Below are 21,086 nucleotides of genomic sequence, written 5' to 3'. Positions count from 1 at the left end.
GCATTGACTTGTGAGCACTTTAATTATTGTTTGTTTGAGAGAGCATTTACAAAGCTATGCATGATGTCACACTAATGCGACTGCAAAATCATATTGTTTGATACACTTTTCAGTTTGATCCTATTCACATTCTGACTTGTTGACCCATGGCAGCCATTATCCATGCCCTATTCAAAGTGTGAGGAATGTGAAAGAGGTTACAACTGTTTACTGACGATGTACTGTTCAAAAGGACATGGCATTCCCACTTTTGTAAACTTTCTGTCTAGGAAAAAATTATGTTGTATGTTGATTTTTGGTCCTGTCAATATAATTTCTTTCAAGTATGATAATAATAGCCAATAATCCTATAAGTGGTCTAAACATTCTTGTAATCATCAACAACCACGTGGAGTAGGCGTCTTTCAAAACATCCACGTGATGCTGTGATCTACTGCCACTGTGCTATCAACAATGGGACAAGAGCGCAACAAGTTCAGCAGTTTTTTGACCGAAGATCCCACACTAGGAAATGTCCCAGCGAGCAGACGCCTCCCAGTGTGGGGGGGTTGTGGTCGAGTCCGAGTCCGACGACATCACAGCAAATAGGAATAGGAGTGTACCAGGTGAGCTCAACTTTGAATCAAACTAGAATGTGTGCAATATATTCATAGCTAATATGTGTGCTTATTTAATTTCCCTGTGATTCTTTGAAAGGTTCAGCTCTTATCTACCTCAAGGGTCCCAAGTTTCTCATCTATGTCAGTGGAGCATTGTCAATGTGGGTAAGAATCATTTCCTGAAGAAACTGATTCCTGGAGAAATAGATAAAACATAGAAATTTAAATAAATGCAAGGTAGCTTACTTAAGTGGACATCTTGTGCCTGCATACATAAAGCACATTGCAAAACAAAACGTAATTATACCCTTTTATGTTGTGTTGATCAGGGTGACCGCATGTGGCACTTTGCAATTTCTGTGTTCCTGATCGAGCTCTACGGCCGTAACCTGCTGTTGACGGCAGTGTTTGGGTTGGTAGTGGCTGGGTCAGTCCTCCTTCTAGGGGCTTTGATTGGAGACTGGGTTGATCGCAATCCCAGGAATAAAGGTATGCAACAATTTACCACCCATTTGAATATTTTAGCATGCCATATATGATATAACTGTGGATCTCAATCTCAGACGCAGAAGTCAGCTATTTTCCTATCCACCCAGTTGGTAAATTGCATTCAGCGGATGTCTCAAGTAGAAATCAGTCCCTGATTTGAAAGCCAAACTCAAAACCACTTCAGGCACAAGGCTCCCGTATCTCAAGGCCAGGAATCAGTTTTTACAGGATGTATCGTCTATGTCGTAAAAATCTAAAACTGTTTTTTTGTCCCCTTTTTTAGTTGCACATGCGTCTCTTTTCATTCAGAACATCTCTGTGACAGTGTGTAGCTTTGTGCTCATGTTGGTGTTCTCATATAAGCAAAGGATTGAACAGATCTGGGATGGATGGCTCACTGTGAGTAGACTCTACATGTTTGATTCGTAATTACATTCAATAACCGGAGACCATGATTATTACAGGAGGAGTTATTGCTGCTGTTGTTCCCTCTGTCCTGTGTCCCTGTTGTCTCTGCTCCTGAGCTTGTGGCTCCTCTGTGCTGTCATAGTAACATGTTGCATCGCATAACTTACACAAGGTGGTTTGTTATACGGTGGTGATCGTCCTGGCAGATGTGGCAAACCTTGCAAGCACCGCACTGACCATTGCCATTCAGAGGGACTGGATTGTGGTTATCACAGGCTACAACCGAGGTCACCGAGCTGGTGAGGGGATAATGATCCGTTAGCCCACTTGTCTGTCACACATCACTGTCTATGCACGATAAATACTTGGATTCCAGAGAATATCAGGTATTGTTCCGTTTCTGCTCCTGCTGACTGTCCTCCAGTGGAAGCAGGTTAATCTCTGTGTCTTTGATCCTACCAAAAGGAATGAATGCAACCATGAGGCGGATAGATCAGGTGACGAACATCCTGGCCCCACTAGCAGTGGGACAGGTCATGACCTTGGCCTCCAATGTAGTTGGCTGCGGCTTCATCCTGGGCTGGAACGTTGTGTCTCTCATTGTGGAGTTCTTCTTCTTGTCACGGGTGTTCCGCATCGTCCCGGCTCTGTCAGCCAAGCCACCGGTGGTGGAGGTGGACCAGGTGTATCTGCAGAGGCTGGAGAGGAGAAAGTCACAAGGTATGGATGATGTGGTCTTTGTTGTTGTATGTTTTTTTTAAGATGTATGACTTCCGCAGTAACTTTAGAATTTTATGAGATTTACTGAAAATGTGCATGAAGATCTGTGAACATTACGGGGTCCTACACCTGCTTGTAGATATAACAAAATAAGTGTAACAATAAGATTTAGAGCTGTGCATTAGGTGAAAATATGTTAACAATCCTTGTTTGCAGAGCAATGTAAAGACGACATACGGCATGTTATGTTGACTGTAGGTGATTATGCAGTTTACTAGTATATTAATATGTAGTATACGACAGTGTACATTAAAACTACTTTCTTGGTTTATGTGCGGCGCCCAACTGCCACAGTCTACATGGACCATCTACACTTATCTACATATAAATGTTAACGTTTACGTAGATAAGTGTAGATGGTCTGTATAAGGGATGTACCAATACCAGATATCTTGCTAATACTGAATCAAAAAGCAGGACACGAGTAAGATCGGTGCATCACTCGTCTGTATTTGACAGATGATATGGACTCGAGCATTACATAGAGCTAAAAGGGTGCAGAATTGAACAGAATTGATGGATGATGTTCCTTTTTCTTACCAGGGGAAGATAATGCTGCACAGCCTCAACCTCTCACAGAGGGTAACTGCAACACAAGCCTGCTCATAAAAAAAATCCCCAACCTGCCACTGTGTTATTACTCTTAATTAAGTTATTACTCTTAATTAGTTGCTTGGCATCCTACAGTCAACAAAACATTTAATTGCTTTAATGTGAGTCTAAACTGCGGCGCAGCACTGAGGATTCTTATTATGTTTTCTAGTCCGAAGGTGCATTGTATGTTCGTACAGATAGTAATAACCAAATAATAATGTAAAATAAATGTTTTCCACATTTTCCCAGAATAATGTTTAACTGATAAAGAGAGCTGGAACCTTGGGTAACTCTGTTGACTCTTTACAAAATGATAGCAGGCAATTCAAGCTGTTCTTCTTTTTACTGAGCAGGTTAACTGCTGGAATTGTTTTTTATGTGTATTCACAAAACTGCAGATGGATTTGTACAGACGTGGCAGAGTGAGTGGAAAAGACCGACACTGTGGTTGGAGCACCGCGATAACCCGCAGGCGATCTTATCCTCTAAAGTCAATGTGTTGACATACAGTAGCCCCCCCCCCCCACACACACACACACAAACCCCCACACAAAATACACTAATTAGATGAACAAACATTGGATGACCCACACTTAACAGAGTATAATTCCTGCCAGGTAATCATTCTCCAACACGGTTTTAGAGGGAGCATTTACTGCTCATCATCTTCCATCGTAACAACCACAGAGTTCTCAGTCGTCAACTTGAAGATCAAAATTACCAATTCGACAAAATGAGTCAACAGCAGTCACAATGGATCATGTGCTGAGCCCGGATTATGAGAGTTTGTAAAAGACAAGGCAGATGATCCACTAAGAATGTGTCACCTCTTCTTAGAGCTGTCACTTCTCAGCTGAGATCAACGTTGTGACGGATGAACCGGCTCTTAAAGGGGAATACCAACAAGTGTTAGATAGCTTTCAAATGTATGATTTTTACATTGGTCTTAAACCCAAAACTATTTTGTGATTTATATAAAACTGGCTCCATCTAAAAATCATTTGTATGCCAATGACAGAGTTCAAGATGGTTTTCTGGAGAAGGACAATGTTATGGATTGCAGTGGATTTACCACATCAGATGTTAGCCTCGTACTGCATGAATGTCATTCATTTCCTGAGGAGCAGTATCTGACTGGACATCTGTAATGAACTTAGGAAAAGCTTGTTTGGTGTGACATATGTCAATTATTAACTGTTAACCATTCAAAAACATCCACACTATGGTCTCTCTCTGGCTCTCTCGTCTTCAAATGATTCATACCGTCACAACACGGCAACTCGGGCAGCCTCAGAAACCAATTGCATATAAAAAGAGGACCTACTGTACTTGCAGACATCTCTAAAAAAAGCATAGGACTGCTTCAATCAGGCCTCGGCTACCACATCTAGTCCACGACAACAATACAGCCCAACCATTTAAACAGGCTGTGGCCAATGCTGACACGCAGAGAGGGACGAGTTGAGTTTATTTTCTAAATCCCTGGCTGGTCAAACTAATTTAAACAAAGATCAAACCATCACCACCACTCGTCTTCTAAATGGCAAAAACACATCCAATCAAAAGTCATTTTGTTTTTTTCCACGAAAGGACAGAAACATCAATCAAGTCGTGTATACAGCATGCATACAGGCAAACACCCAAGGAGCTTCTTACTAATGAGACTACACTCTGCAGAACACCCAGAGATAAACATATGCATGGTGCCTGATCTGCACGTTCAGTACACAAAGAGCCTGGACTGCTTCCCTGTGCGGAGAAAACAAGTCACTGTGCCAGAGGAAGATCGGTCCACAGCACCATTAGCTCTTTGGGTGAGCACTTTTCTTCCTCCACTCACTCACAGACACACAAACAATCTGAAAACCAGCCCTCTGATGTGTAAATTTGGAGAAACCCCCAAAACCCAATGACATAAACAAAGTGATGTACTTGTTAAATAAACCTTCAACAAATTGCAATAGGAAAACCACATAGTAGTGCTACATGACAGAGATTACATATGACTGTAACCAACTCATCACTCATGTTAATGGGGTGGGTATAATGGAAATATCTTGACAACGTGGGTGTGCTAACTCGCCAATGTTTAAGTGAGGATACAGTTAAAATGGGACATTAAACAAATTACATTTAAACAGCACGGAAAATGTTGAAACAAGTAAGCACCTTTTGGCCTAAAGCTGTGTTAAAATGTGTTAAAATTAATCTGATGCCTCTGTACATTTTGTGCTGGCTATTTTCCAAAGGCACTTTATTATAACATTCTTTTTGTCATTTCATCACATCTCTTCATTATTGAAAGAAAAAAAGGTATGTCCACTGCTAGCAAAAATAAATACAAAAATACGGACACTATAAATATGAGCTTATCTTTGAAGACATGTTGGCCTTTATGAGCTGGCAGAATGGACACACTAAGTCCCGTAATGCAGAGCAAGTGCACAGCCGAAAGAATACCACGACATTTGTCTTTGCAAGACTGACGAATTATCTCCTGTGTGGAGCAGGAGAATCACCCAGTAATTCTCCACTCATGGACTACAAGGTAAGCCCTCGAGTCAGATAAAATTAGGATCAAATGTCTGGACAAGTTAACAGTAACAGTGACCACCTCGCCTGGAGGAAATAAATCAGCAAGCCACGCGGGCAGTCACTGAGGGAGGCTAAAGAAAGGGCAACAGGTGGTTGTCGACTTATAGGGAAAGAGGGTCATCATCCACTTAGAGAAAAGCAGCAAGTCTGTCCTCCCCTCCACAGGCTCCGCTAAGCTAAGCCAAGCAGCAGCAGGAGGAGAGAATAAGGTGAAGCCAGTTCACAGTAGGTCTGGACAAGGCTCAACCATGTTCAGCATGGGATTGGAAATGTAGGGCTCCAGCATGATGAAATCAGGGAGCATCTCCCAACAATGTTATTTGTATCTGTAGCCTACCGTTGCCACAGCCATTGCAACTTGTGCATGAACTAAATGCACAAGTGCATGCACCAAACAAAACAAAACAAGCAGTGAAGTGGTAACATTTCAAAGTAGGGTAGGCTACATTAGCAGAAACTTACAAATGAATGCTTCAGCCGTACAATCTTTTCAGAGCATAGGAGAAAGCACACTGCTATTGCCGGATGACAGATTTGTTTGGCTTATTTTCTGCAACCAGTGTAGCATTGAAGCATCGTGGAATTAGCAAGATGGCTAGCTGACTAGCATTCAGCTGACAGACTCCCTGGCTAACAAGCCAGCCATCCAGTTGCATCCACCCTCTTGCTGGCAAGTCTATTCCATTTCTATAAATAGGAATTGTGTAAAGTTTTAAAAAACTGTTTGAGTTATAGTGTCAAAAACATCAAAGAGAAATCCTCTTTCTGATTCTACGTGGCCTCATGAAGTTATTTCTCTTTGTTCTCTATGTGACGACGAAACAATCTCCAAACCTTTCCATAGAACAACATACATCAGCAGATATAATACATAACCATAGATGATTATCAGAGATAGCGCTCAGAGTGACTTCATTCAAAATTAAAAAATGTCTGGGACTTTACTTCTTCTGCAATAGAGAAATACAGCCCAATTTAAAATCCGACAATTTACAGCCTGATAGCTTTTCCAGGCTTTGGGTTATTTTTACACTGTAGATGAGGCACTGTGTGTCTTTGTGGAGGAATGCGTGCTTCTCCACGTTCTGCTACTGACAGCCAAAGTGCTCTTTGCTAACAAACCCTACAAGTCATTGGAAAATAACTTTTACAGGGCTTGTATATTGCCCTTACATTATATGGGCATTAAACAAGGTGTCGAAACAATTAACACCTATTTATTAGTTACATCTCAGCAGAATGTGAAGAAATCAAAATCAGCACAACGTAGTTAGTACAAGCTCAGGCAGTTAGCATCCTTAGTGTAATCAAAACCCAACCTCTGATAAGCACATTGTGTGTGCAGGCGTGTGTGTGTGTGTGTGTGTGTGTTTGCAAGCATGCCACGTGCATGCATGTTTGCATATAAAATAAATATACACTTTTATTAATCCCCAAGGGGAAATTAGTTCTCTGCATTTAACCCATCCTTAGTTATTAAGGAGCAGTGGGCTGCGGTGAAGCGCCCGGGAAGCAACTGGGGGTTCAGTGCCTTGCTCAAGGACACTTTGACTTGCAACTAATGGGGAGAGCGGGGATCGAACCTACAACCTTGCGGTTGCAGGACGGCCCTCTTACCCCACTGAGCTACAGCCGCCCCTCAAATGTTTTCACTCAGCTCTTTGTGCTAGTTGCCTCACATTACTCAAAGACACCATGAGGCCCAATAAAACAAAGTGACAGAACACAGCAACTCCAAAAAACATTTAATGTGTTCAGGCTTGGCTACGTGCCAGTGGTCTGTTGTGTTGTTAAAATGCTGTTAATTATTACTCAAATTAGAATTCTAGGCTATTTCCCAAAAGTGCCACTGTGCAAGTTAAACAATAAGGACCTCAATAAAACAATCCACTGGTAATAGAGGTAATTAAAGCTCCTACCTCATAGTTCACATAGACAGAACGACAAATTGACGATCATGAAATTGGAAATGACGAATGTACAGCTGAGATGAAACTAAGTACAGTTTATTACCCACCGATGCAGGCGTGAACTCTGATGGACAGCTGTGTTCGAAGAAGAATGCTGTGTTTCTTGCCCCTCCTATGAAGAAAAAAGACAAATGGAGAGAAAGAAAATTGTTACAGGACATTAAACCATGTGTGATTATTTAAATGTATGTGTGTATGAGTGCTTTGGTCGATTTAATCTAAGGCAGCCTTCAATATGCCAGAGGGAAGCAAGTGATGACAAGAAAATGGAGCCAAATAGCTACTGTGGAATGGTGCAAAATGATGACAAATTATACCGTTCAGTCTTAATCAAACCCTTCAATATATGCAACTTGAACACACCAGGGAACAGGTTGTGAAACAGAACTGGGGAAAGGTCTCCAAAGGTGAAACTGAAGGATGGGAGCAGCTGAGAGGTCAACTCCTCCCCCTGGGTTAATGGAGATATGTTAAAACCCTATCACCGTCCTGTCAACCGCTTTCAATGTCTGAATGACAATCCAAAACAAAGACGTCAACAATGCAACCCTAATTCTATTCAATCGTGAAAGTGAATGTGAGGGCATTTGTAATCATGCAAAGAATAATTTGACTACTTTGAATTTGTTTACAAAGTTTGGTGTAAAATGTGCCATTTTAAAGTATAATGCATCATTCTGTTTTTTGTAGTAGCAACAGTTTGCATGAAAAGACCAAAACCAACTCTACAGATTATTAGCCTTTTAAGGGTTTGAACTGTTCAGTCAGTCATAATGATTTATGTCTGCCTGTGTTTACATCTCAAATGTGAACAAACATATAACAGAGGAAGGTAATATTGTTCTTGTTATGTCTTCTCAATTGATCTGACGTGTTTTGAATTTTGGTGTTGTGGGGCCAAGCTTTTGTTTACATTTTGGATCACAGATTGTGCCATCAACCTCCCGACTAGCGAGAGAAGCACACAACAAACCCAGAAGACACGACTGTGGACAAGAGCACAGCAGGTAGACTTTCACAGCAACCCCCCCTTCTAATTCGTCTCTCCGACAAATAGGCTTTATGCTGCCTGCACAGAGGCTGTGTGGTTGTTCAGACTGGCACAGCGCCAGCAACAGACTGTTACTCTTAGTGACAATCAGGCAGCAGTGGGTATTACACAAAGAGAAAAAGCCGACAGCACGGGAGGCAGATCATATGCAGCCGCACCATAAACAAGCAGCATCACTGCACAACCAATCCAGACATACTGACATCTCTCTTGATCAGTCAGTGGAAGACTGCACTGACACACAAGCAGATTACATGGCAGAGGAGATCTGTATACGCTCACTGTGTATCAAATATATTATCCAGCAACAAGCAGAGGTGGCACAGGAGCAACATCTGTCAACATGGACCTTCAGTGGTGAGATGAGACAGCAAACAGGAACTTAATCCTCTGTGATGCTGCTCAGGCGAACGGGTAACCAGATCCATTTTGTCACGAATGTCTGCTTTCTCTCCGCTTGGCTGCAACAGTATCCCCGTGCTTAACCGAGACCTGAGGCTACACAGGCCAACATGCTCATTATCAAATTAAACAAACACGCATGGTATATAAGTGAGGTTTCAGACCCCCCTCACCAATTAAACATGAAAATTGGACACTCCTTCAGACACTGCTGCAGGCTCATAAAGGTTGGAGCCCAAAGTTAGAGAAATAATAATAACTATAAAGAATGTCAGCCGAATAACAAATTGGCTACATTGTGGGATATAATACCGACTGAATTCCCTGGTTCTCTTTTGGTCTTATGTGCCAGAATGTTCTGGTTTCTTCTTGCGGTGGTACTGTATAATCAACTCAAGCCCAGTGCAAATTTAATCAGATTCATCATGTGCAACATCATGCTTCTGAAATACTTTTGTTGCTCCCATTTGAATAAACATGACGATTCTTAATAATTATCATGAAATGAATAAACTTGACCATTCCCCAAAACAATTATTCTTACTTTCGTCTTACTTCCCGACCATTACCCACAGCAGTTCTAACTCAGATGGCTTTATAAACGATTAAATGAAAACATATGGCCATTGTTATTTATTCTGTACTTGAAAGGAGGCAGTGCACTATGAATCTTTTTACTTAATAGCATAAATCTGCTATTCATCATCATCACTTATCAAATGTTGCAAACAGGAATGCAGTTATGGAAATGTAACTATACCTGCCAATTAGATACCCCATATTATTCTCCAATCTCCCGTCACTGCGCTGCTCTACAGCCCCCTCATAAAGACCTGTCTTAATCCTAATACCCAGAGCAGCTGCAACCGGACCAGTGGATACCTGCCAGCTCCACGCTCTCTGGCCTGAGCTAGGGGAGCATTACTGGCACTGTTTATAAAACAACTCAAAATGTGTACCCACACACAAACTCCGGATCCAGTACCTCTCCTCTGGCACCAATTAATGCCAGAACTTCATGATGAACACCCTGCTTGATATACTCCTGTAACAATGACTGGAAAGAGTAACCCGCAGAGTAAGAGTGAGCCAGGGGGGGTAAGGAGGTTGAAGAATCCATCTCCAGGCCTGCTTCACTGATCATTGTCCAAGTCTCACACTCAAGACATGCACACATGCACACACAACCACACACACACTGAACTATCCCCACGCTGTTTCATTCAGTTAATACTGCTCCACAAACACAGAAGGGGCAACTGGTATTTTATTTCCCTCCTTGAAGTCAAGGCTGTACTGTTATTCCTCTTTTCTTTTCAAATGCACTTTTTTCTCCTCAAATGAAAATCTTGTGTGCTGTGTGAGTGTCTTACAAACATGTGCAAGTGGGTCATAAAAAAAAACCCGAAGCTTTCCTCAGAGAGATGAAATAAGATGATCAGAAATGCTGAATAGTTAAGGCAAGAACAGACTGGTTTTTGACAACACGCAATAAAACAAAGAAAGGCACATTCAGCACAACACTGTTGGTTTTCAGATGTGCCTATATGTACCAGGGGAGTGAAATGCTATGTCTTCTTCTGTGCTGTAGGTCAGCTACACATTTCACATGCTGAATCAATTATGACAATTGTAACAGCGCTTCATGTTATCTTCTCAAGACAAGTCAGGGAATATGTCCTTGCGGACTTACAATTTGACTAATTATCTGCCAATAAATGTCACATATTTTACCAAAAGTGACATCAAGCCCAATGTGTAACTCAACACATGAGTTCATTATACAGTCAAATGTTTCCTATAACGTCAGACCCTTATTCTTTAATCCATGCATCCATAAAGATATTCAAGGGCTATAAATGCCAGGCCATCTGATCCTTACTACGTCCCCATACTCCATCTCGGTACAGGGCTAGAAATACAGGAAATTGTGTGTTCGGGGTCAATCAATCTATCACAGCTAGAAAACTAAATGACACACTGGCTACCTTAAAGTGTGCAGATATGTCGGAGCACATGCCTGGGAAATATGGCCAGTTTTTAACAAAGTGAGAATGTATCAGAGATGCGACAGGGGATTTATGAGTCACAATCGCCTATAGCTGAGCTTCAAACAAGGTGTGGAAGTGATTATGGCCCTTAAGCTCCCATGACATGGATATCTCCTGGCTCTGCAGCGCTCTGTCAGAAGATCATACTTTAATCTGTTTGTAAAGACACTAGGTATGACACAGGCGCCTCAGGAATGTACCTGTCATTAATATCAATTACAGATGTTTTATTGGCCAATGGTCAGGAATTCAGGCAGTATACTGTATGAATGTAGTACAATTCTCTTTACAAAGGTAATGGCTGGACTTAAAGCAAAAATAAGTATTACAACATTTTGCTTGTTAACTGGAGTTAGTGCAACAGAGTTATGTTGATATCAACTTCAGACAAAATCTGGGAAATACTAAAATTATTTTCTGTCGATTGAATGTTTTGGAGTTGGAGACCGCTGTTGACAGATTTGCAGTATAAAAGGTGGGTGAAAAAGTGAAATGAAACAAGAAAAGGTGAGATGCCTCGTCAGACCTTTTATTAGCTCAATAATCATCACCGAGCAGTGGGGGAGCACATCAACACCATAAAAAGCCAGCGAGCAGAACTGCCCTATTTTTACAAAATAATTGGCTAACCACCTTCACCCCCAGCCTCCTCAGACAACACTGTGAGGGATTAATGACACACATCCATACCAGCCCGTGCCAGCTGGCAGGACACAGGCCCTGGCAGGCCTCGTCTTCGACGAGAGAAGAAGTGGACCACTTTAACCTCACAGCTCTCAATAGCCTCCCTTAAGCTCCCAACAATTTCAGATGGGAGTGGGAAAGAACGGCTCGCTCATCGTCCAATAGAAACACAGAGCCAGAGAGCAGCTTATGAATTCCAAGTTAGACAAATAAATCAATACATGTTTGTGGCCCAGCCGACCAGGAGCTCTCATGCCAACTCTTGGTTCACAATCATCTAAAGTGGGTGAACATACTCCCAAGTACGTGAAAAACATATGGAGTCATTAAAGTAACTGGCCAAAGAACATGTATGAAACCGAAATCAAACTAATACTATTGTAAGCCTTTCTTATTTATTCATATAGGAGTAATTTCAAGACAAAGCCTCATTTAACTACATATTACCAGCAAACAATGCAGCTAAATTATGATTTGAGAGTTGTATGGAGGCGGGTGTATAATTGTAGTTTGGCCACTTCCAATGAGAGCACTGATGTAACATTTAATTGAGACGAGGGCATTTGTTTATGAGACACGTCTGCACCTCTTAAATGGTTTAGATGACATCACTTCTGTCACGGGGCCAGGGAGGCCAGGTATTTTAAGGGACATGAATGGATGAATGCAAACTCTGAGACATATAGCCTGCTACATAAAGGGCACTAATAATACCACCACAGAGCTGATCAAATATACCAAGGCCTAATCTAAATCTATATGACTAAAATCAGCATAACCTATACATGAACATACACTTTTTTTCCTGAAAAATAGAACAAATATTACAATCTATAAATGACATATCCTGCAATGACATTGTAGAGATATTTGGTGCCTGTTTTACAGATGAATTTGTGGAGTTAATTATAATAATATTGTTACCCCATGAATCCCAAAGTACTGAGAGACGTCTAAAACTAATTGTCCCTAAAATGAGACAAAGCCCGGTTGCCTCGTTCGTTCGACAGACCCAAGCACCCACTGAGAGCACCTACTGAGAGCACCTACTCAGAACACCTACTGATAGCTCCCACTGAGAGCACCCACTGAGAGCTCCCACTGAGAGCACACACTGAGAGCACCCACTTCGAGCACCCACTCAGAGCACCTACTCAGAGCACCTACTGAGCAAGAGAGCTCAATCAGCGGAGGCCCGGAAAGGGAATTATTTCACAAATTCTTCCTGGAACAAAATGGGTATCATTAATTCAAATCACTGTAATAAAATCAAATAATATATAATATAATCAAATTGGCAAAGGAATATAGATACTTAGATTTATCCCCATAGCCAGGACTAATTGCGGGGCTACTTGTGGTTCCTAGAGTCCAAAAAAGTAGGATCGCAGCCAGAGCATTCAGCTATCAAGCTCCTCTTTTATGGAGCCAGCTTCCACTTTCAGTCCGGGGGGCAGAAACAGTCACCACATTTAAGAGTAGACTAAGACTTTCCTCTGTAATAGCGCTTACAGTTAGTGCTGAATCAGGTTTGCCCTGGTCCAGCCCCTAGATATGTTGTTATAGGTCTAAAGGCAACTCTGGGACATCTTAGGATACACTGAGCTCTTCTCTCTCTCCTTATGGACACATTCTCACCCTTTCATTGCACATTACTACTCTGCTACTCCCTGGAGACGTTGTGCCTTCTCGCCTCACAGGGTCCATTGGACCTGGCTGCGTCTGGAGTTGGTCCTGGCACCTGGGCCCTGCCCCCTGACTCCTTGCTCCTGCTTCCTGCGTCCTGCCCCTGCCCTGGGCCTGGCTTCCTTCCTCGTTGGCCCTGCCTCCTGCCATGGCCCTGCTGATGCCCCTCCCCCTATCCTCCTCTCTTCCCCCTGTTTCATGGATTGTGGAGGTCTGGATAGTGGTCCATGCCGACTATACTCATTCATTTCTGTCATATTCATTGAATATTTTGTAACTCTGTTATGCTGTTCATTCTGTACACATGACATCTATTGCTTCCATCCATGTTTTTTAAATGTCGTTGTTGTAGAAAAAACTACTTTCAGGTGAGTTACTCATTGAATAATACATTCATATTTCTGGTTTATAACAGCACATTTGACCACGACAACGTGAACAATCTAGTCCTGGACAGTCACAGTCTGAAAAGTAGCGTACATTATCAACCTGCAGTTATGTTTTCAATCTGAATCTTGAAGTGTAAAGAATATATGACCAACTATAGAAAAGTGACAGAGTATGTTTTTCATTGCAGCATGTTGTGTCCATGCCATTGTTTGCTTTTGTTTGGTGACAGTGAAATAAAAGCTAAGAGAGAGAGAGAGAGAGAGAGAGAGAGAGAAAGTCAGAGGTTATCGTTATCTTACCCTCCTTCTTCCTGAAATCCCTCCAGTTCATCTCTCTGCTCGGCCAGGGTCGCCTCCAGGTCCAGGTAGCTTCCATTATGGGACAGCTGAAGGGCACAGTCATCAGGCTGGATCAGAAGGAGACAAAGTTAAACACTGATCGGTCGTCAACCCACTAAAGATCATGCAATTTACACTTTACACATGTAAAGAATGCTACACATTGAGTAAGTACTTTATAAATAAGTTCATGGTCAGCTGAGGCTGAGAGCCAATGGCCTGCTATAGCAGATGCTGCTCCTATCTGATCAGTCCAGAACCTACACATGAGCTAAACAAGGTCAAATAAGCTTCTTTGGAGACTCAATGTCTTGTTACAACCATCTGCAAGAAGACAATCCTTCTAGACATATTGCTCTGGAAAAGTTGGTTTGCTGCTTCTGTGTTATTTTTTTTAATTTTTCAAGCTAAATATTAGTTCATAACCACATGCATAAGAATCACGATGGAGGATTTTAATTCTTTAAATTGAAAGTTTCAGCTGCAACAACAATACTGCTCATGTCGCGGGGGTGTAATGAGGCAAACGCTCAGGCGCAGAGGAAACAGGCAGGAGTCCAGGTACGGTGAAACAAAAAACTCTTTTTACTCAGAAAAAGGTCAAACATGGAACTCAGTCGGAAAGTGACACACAGGATTTACAATGGGAATTTACAAGAACTAACAAGAGGAATTCACAACAGGATTAAACAACAACAATCTGGCATGGGACAATGGAAAGAATGGGAGTATATTGAAGGAGGGAAACCACAGGTGTAGGACATAAGCAATCAGGGAGGCGTGGCTGAGGGCAGGTGAAGGTAATTAACAATCAACAGACACAGAACTAACAGGGTGTTCCAGCTCATGTCTAAAAAATATATTTTGTTATGGTCATACACAAAACATAACAACTTTGTATGGGTCAATGCGTAAATGCAAAGTGTATTTGAGGTTATTGGAAAGTCTTCTGTTGACCATAGAAAGTAATTTGATCAGCCCAGTCAGTCTGGTGCCTCTTGTCTATCTGCTCTCCCGTCTGATAAACTGTCATGACAGACACAAGATGATTTCGAAGATGAGGAATGATTTGTCTGGTCGGGAGTGGTTGTCACTGACTGTGGTCAAGGAGATGAATTAGTTCTGTGTTTGTTATATGGTTTGTCTGACCTCAAAATTGGAGATATTAACCTATTTATATTCAGAGTCTGTCAGCTCCACGGGACAGCGGCAGAGAACAGGAAAACAAATACCATTACGGGAGGGCAAAAATATGACTTCAGGGAGGAGAGTGGCACTGCTCCGCTCCATCAGCAGCTAAGATATCTAAAACAACCTCATGTTGAACAGTCCGGAAAATATAGTGAGCACATAGAACATGTGTCTTCTTAAGCTCACATTGAGGGCTTTGTGAGATAGCAATGGCTACGATACACGTGCATAAATGACCATTCACGCATGCCAAAAGCAGTTTGCTACATTATTTCTTTTTTTAAAAAGAGCAAAAGATGTAGACATATATGTAACATGTGATTTTTAAATTTGAGTGGTTATTGCCCGGTCTGATGCAGTTAAATTCCCTCCGACATTTGACAGTAACTTAATTGAACGTGAAGGAAAAAGGATGGGAAATACATTATGGGTCTGATGGCTTTGATCTGGTAAGCCACTCTGAGTAACCCTTACTCTTTCTCCAACCCCCTGACTATGAGCTGCCTTATTGGTTTCCCATGCATGGTAAACCAGATGATTATTGCTAATATCGGAGTTTGGGAGATTATAGGGCTGAATATCTTCATTTTGAGAGACCGGCAATGAAGCGAAGCACAATAACACAGAAAACTTTAGTTGCTTAGTAAATCCTACTAAGACAGGGATGAGCTTCAATTAGATCGTTGTTGATGTTCTTGCAGTAAGGCGGACTGACAGATACAAACAGACAGAACGAGAGAGAAGTAGAGGAGAGGGCAAAGAAACAAAACTATACTGTACACATGCAGAGGAGGGAGGCAAGTGCTTCTTTAGATTGAAGGACAGATTCTGGACAGACATGAGGAACAAAGTTAGGCCCACTATTTGTATGCCAATGGACTGATATACCTTTAAAAAGCAGAATTGGTGTGATTAATATTAAAGACACACTAATCTATATACTCGGAAACTCCCTCATCTCTAAATAAGAAGAAGGCTTGTCCTCAATGTCCAACATGGTAATGGAATAATAGGTGTATTCATTCAACCGTTGTTCACATTGTTGTTTCATATATTCGGTGTTAAATAGTAATGTGTTTTTTATTGTGATTATTTATTGGCTTTATTGGCATGGTTGCTAAAGCATAAAAAAAGGACTCAATTATATGCAAGGTGTGATGTAGTGCACTTGCCAGCAATTTATTGTCAATTTAACCAACTGGAACAATTTTTATTTGAAGCAATCTAAGATTTCTAGTCCTTAATCTTTAGTTTTTTTCTCAAGCTGTTCTCCAACACTGCTATTTCTAACTATTCACTTCTGTTTATTCCAAATAAAACTTTGTAGCTGCTTACCATAAAAACCCTAAAACATACCACTCATATCACCGCAAAACATATCTTTAAATGTTTTGTGAATTGAGAGCACATAAATGTAATTTTGTACTCTTTTTACATTTCACAATTCCTTAACTTCTACTTTTAGTACTTTTGGAGTTTGTTAATTGGATAAAAGGGGGGGGGGATGTTTGTTCACTCGAAGCTTTACGCTCAGTATCACAAACTGAAGAGCTGATTTTAATCTGTAACCAGTAATTAGCTGTGGAACCATGACATGCCTTTCCCCTTACAAGGTTTGGACTCGCAGACCAAACGCGGAAAAATCTAACTGAACAAAGTCTGACGTTAATCTGTACATCTACCCACTCATATCTATCTTCATTGATAAATATTCATTGAATAATCAACCTGGATGACTGATTTTCAGTCTTGCCATCTCAAACCGTGCCAGGTTGATGCAGAAATGGCCTTTAATCCAAGAACAGTGCTACCAGATTATCAGTAGCAGAGGCTTCTTTAGCGGTCCCCCGCCTAGGACTTGAACCCACAATGGCCTGTGAGGGCCAAGTCCAGAGAGGTAACCAGTCCTCACACACTGAGGTCTGGCCTCTCCCTTCCACCACCATACTATGGTCCACTGACCAGGGAAGCACTTAAAACAGACAGAGCTAAAAATAAATACCATGCAATTTCCAATTTAAAACTGCTATCTCACTCCAAATTTCTTTGGATTGAGAAAATGTATACTCTGTGCAAGTTGCACATTGGAAACCCAATAGCCATATAACAACTTTTACAGAGTTTTACATCTGCTAACTTAATTTACACACTTATAAACGTGTGTTAACTGCACCGGGCTCTTTATGAAATAAGATGAATTACACTTAAAAGGTTAACAAGGTTGTTCGATAAAGGTGAAGATGGTATTTGTGGTCTTTCTGTGGCAAGTGATTTAAAACATATTAAACATACTTGATGCATGAAAGAGAAAACACAACAGTAATCCTCTGTCAACGTGCAGAAGATGCATTCTTCTGAAAGGAGATCTCTGCTGAGACAACCCTTCAAAATGCAGAGACCAGCAAAACCTCAACTCTGCATAACAATGTGCAAAAGAATGCAAAGGATCTCTGACAGGGATGAAGGAGGAACCTGTATTTTACAGCATTTAACATAACTTCTCATTATGGGACTCTGTAATTTTTTTAAGAAAGAAATGTGGCCCAAAAATGTTAATTGGTAAAGTGAGAGAGTCCATTCTCCGAGACTTTTTCCCTCCCTTGAACACTGCTTTGCAATCAGATGCCAGGCCTCAAGGCCACAAACTACAAAACATTGACAGAGAAGAAAGCATATGAAGGACTATTGATCTATTGATTTACAATGACATTACTATAGGTCTGGAATACCTCCAGCACATTTTGAAGAGCATGGCCACTTTGTCATCTGACGAGGACAATGCATTATTCGTGATAGACAGGATCAGGTCAAGTGATGACTCGTCATACTTTCTATTCACAGAAAAGTTAAAATATTCAATAGTGCTACTGCATGAACATAAATCACATGCTGCATTCGAATGCATAGTGGCAGCACATTTTCAAAAAGGAAATGGGGTGAAAAGTGATTTTCAAAGTCTGTCTGCTGTCCAGACAAATCTGTTGTTGCTTCACAACAAGCATTCATAGTTTGAATCATTGTTGCTCTAAAATGTAATCCTTGGTCACAATGGCATTTGATGTTTAAACCTCTCAAACAGTTCATGGTAATTGATGTTTGACTTTTAAAAGCAGCGTAGCCCATATGCCAACCCATGTACACAGCAGTCCGACACACATGTATAAACAAAAAGCACTCACACAAACGTACAGATCAGCCCTCTTGAGACTGCAGACTGAAATTGACAGGAACAGCCCAGAGACAGCATATGCGAGCGACTTTGACTCCCTCGACACCATGTGTTAGCAGCGTGCTATTTATACCAAATTGACCTGCACCATAGAGACGGAGCTCAAAGACAACACATTGGCTATCGAATGCATCATGTACACTTCCTCAAAGGGTGTGAATCAGAGAACTCAATGTGGTCCTGTTATCCACCTGAATGTTATTCTTTCTAAAAAGCACAAAGGCTGCTCCTTCAAGTTACTGCTGTCCACAAATGCCCATGTGACCAAATCTCACGAACTCAGCGCTGCTGAGCCTATTCCATGGTACTCCCTCTCTGTCTAGTTTGTGGTCCAGCTGGCCGACTGCTAAACTGAGACCAGTCGGCTGTGCAAAGTACATCAGCTCTTTGTTTGTGTTTTTAATTCTGCCCGCTTCCCTCTCCTCTCTCAAACAGTGGAAAGCGTTCCCATCCCATCCTGCTGGTCAGAATGAGTTGACTGCAGAATGAGAGCCAGGCTTGTGGTGATCCACAGCATCCTGAGGCTTCCGTGACTTATCTTACCAGCTCTACTCAAACAGGATGGAGTACCATAGATCTGACAGAAGAAAGACCCTAATTAACTTTCTATTTACGTGACTTCCCAACCAGACTAAGATGAATGCTTAATAAAAGACTCAACCTCAGATCCTATGGCTCCATTTGCTTTGTATAAATGTGAAGTTCAGAAGATGAGGCCTTGAGAAAATGTGTTTGGATGCACAGTGAAACTGGCATTTCTCAAAAGAATTAGTCTTCAGAGGCCTCTAAAAGAAAAATAATCGAAAATGGGCTTCAGGTTTACATTATTTGTCACTGGATTTCTTCAGGAAACATAAACACGACAATTTACACCATACCCAACATTCAGTTAATTTGAGCTGCTTAAAACTGGCTGTATAGTTGTGGATTTTGGGAAGACCAACTAACTCTTGCAACTAAAACAGAAATATTGCAGCGGATCAAACACAACAAAGTAGTGGTTGTGCAAAATGCATTCTGCTTCTGACTAAGGAAAGAGGAGAATATGCCATAAAGGTAAGCTGCCAAAGAGAAATATGTTGTGTTTTTAGTACACAGATTCAGAAGTTGCGTTGAGATCAGATGGTTGCAAATCAAAATACCCCGATTTAGGACAATCCGGGTGGGGAATTACCCTCTCCGATCCCTCAACAACTGACCAGCTGGGCATTTAACCCCCCTATTCTATTTGGGGCTTTGTAGAGACAATAGCAGAAGTGGTTTCCTAAAGCCTCAAGTTCATATAAGCCAAGACAAACCCAAATGAAAGTTTATGGAAGGTTAAAAGTGGAAAAAGAATGATAATAATATGTTAATATTGAGAGTAAACCACGTTGTATTATCTGTTAGCCTTTTTTGTTTCTTTGAGCTGACACAAAATAACTGGAACCAAAGTTAGTAAATACCTCTAGCTAATGGATTGTAATATAACTGGTCAAACTGAGGTGGTGTTGTGGTGGAGGTAAACATTAACACATCCCTGCTCTTCAGCCAAATAAAATCATTACCATATCACTTACTGCCCCTGGATACTCCATAATGGCACATAGGCCCATCTTACTGTCACAGTGCATGCACTAACTGTCTGAGGCATGTTGATGCTCCTCAGTTACTGTGAACGGTCCATGAGCTTTGTTTAGGAGTAACCCCACCAACATGCTCAAGCTAATTATTAATCTCGGATTTTGTCGCTGTTAACTTTTTTCCTAAACTCATTTAAAGAGACATGAACACATCATCAAGAGATTAATAAGTATACACTGCATACCTTCTGCGGGGCTTTAAGCAGCCGGTGGACTCCAGCAATCTGATTGATCAGAGGAATATCTTCCCTGAAAGTGTACAGAGGTGGCCTGGTGGGCTCGGGGAAGTTGGTGCTGTTAAATGGATCAGTATCATCTAGGAACTGTACCCTGCATAGAAACGTAGCCATGATGTATCCATGCAACGCGATGTCGGGTGATGAAAACAGTGGATGCGACACCACCGCCTCTGACAGACAGGCAACCCCCCCGGGCAGCGGACTACCGGCAGGTCTTCTGCAGTAGCGCAATCCTGCACCCTCTGTTATCCTTGGACCTTCTCCATTCGCTTCCCGCAGCGCACGGGATCAGGACAGGGTGCACAACAGTCCAGAAGTAAAGATCCAGGTGCCTCGGGGAGAGAGAGAGTTCGTCAGTGCGGGGTGGAAGGGAGCGGGGCGGCAGTATCCAAGGGCATTGCGGGCGTCGGAGGTGCTGAGGCAGACTGCGGACGGGACTGCTGCACTTGGCGCCTGGTCTGTGAGAGCGATGGGAAGAGAACTCCCTCCTCAAGTGTGAACGCTGCCAAGAGACACAGCAGCCAGACCTCAGCCGGCCGACGCAGCTCATGTTACAGGCGCAATGGCGGCCTCTAGCGGGGAGTTTTAGGAACTACACACAAAGAAACGCTGCGCCGAGCTGGCAGCGACTCAACAATGCAACGAGCATACGATCAACTAAAAGTGGCAAACATACTGTAGCGAGATCGATGGCAGTACATTGGAAATATACATATGTTATTTACAGCTTAAAAAAAGATGATTCAAACCGACAGACATGGTAGATAG

The 21,086-nt window shown here is 41.8% G+C and overlaps 1 protein-coding gene across 1 annotated transcript; it reads right to left on the bottom strand.

Moving 5' to 3' along the window:
* Positions 1-3: 3 nt before the first annotated feature.
* LOC130212687 (FH1/FH2 domain-containing protein 3-like) lies at positions 4-20,773 on the bottom strand. Its single transcript, XM_056443809.1, has 4 exons — positions 20,265-20,773; positions 13,999-14,105; positions 7,483-7,547; positions 4-2,194 (listed from the first exon to the last, which is right to left on the bottom strand). The coding sequence occupies exons 1-4, from the start codon at positions 20,427-20,429 to the stop codon at positions 2,094-2,096; spliced, it is 438 nt and encodes a 145-aa protein (XP_056299784.1). The 5' UTR covers positions 20,430-20,773; the 3' UTR covers positions 4-2,093.
* Positions 20,774-21,086: the final 313 nt, after the last annotated feature.

Source organism: Pseudoliparis swirei, chromosome 22, assembly GCF_029220125.1.
Source record: "Pseudoliparis swirei isolate HS2019 ecotype Mariana Trench chromosome 22, NWPU_hadal_v1, whole genome shotgun sequence".
Classification (NCBI taxonomy): domain Eukaryota; kingdom Metazoa; phylum Chordata; class Actinopteri; order Perciformes; family Liparidae; genus Pseudoliparis; species Pseudoliparis swirei.
Note: the sequence above shows the minus strand (reverse complement) of the source record. Positions and strands in the feature narration are given on the sequence as shown.

Coding starts and splice junctions, on each gene's coding strand:
- LOC130212687 (XM_056443809.1), bottom strand. CDS start 20,429: ATGGCTACGTTTCTATGCAGGGTACAGTTCCTAGATGATACTGATCCA. Junction 14,106..20,264: donor TGCTTAAAGCCCCGCAGAAG/GTATGCAGTGTA, acceptor CTTCTGATCCAG/CCTGATGACTGTGCCCTTCA. Junction 2,195..7,482: donor CAGAGTTCACGCCTGCATCG/GTGGGTAATAAA, acceptor TCTCCTCTCCAG/CCTCTGCAGATACACCTGGT.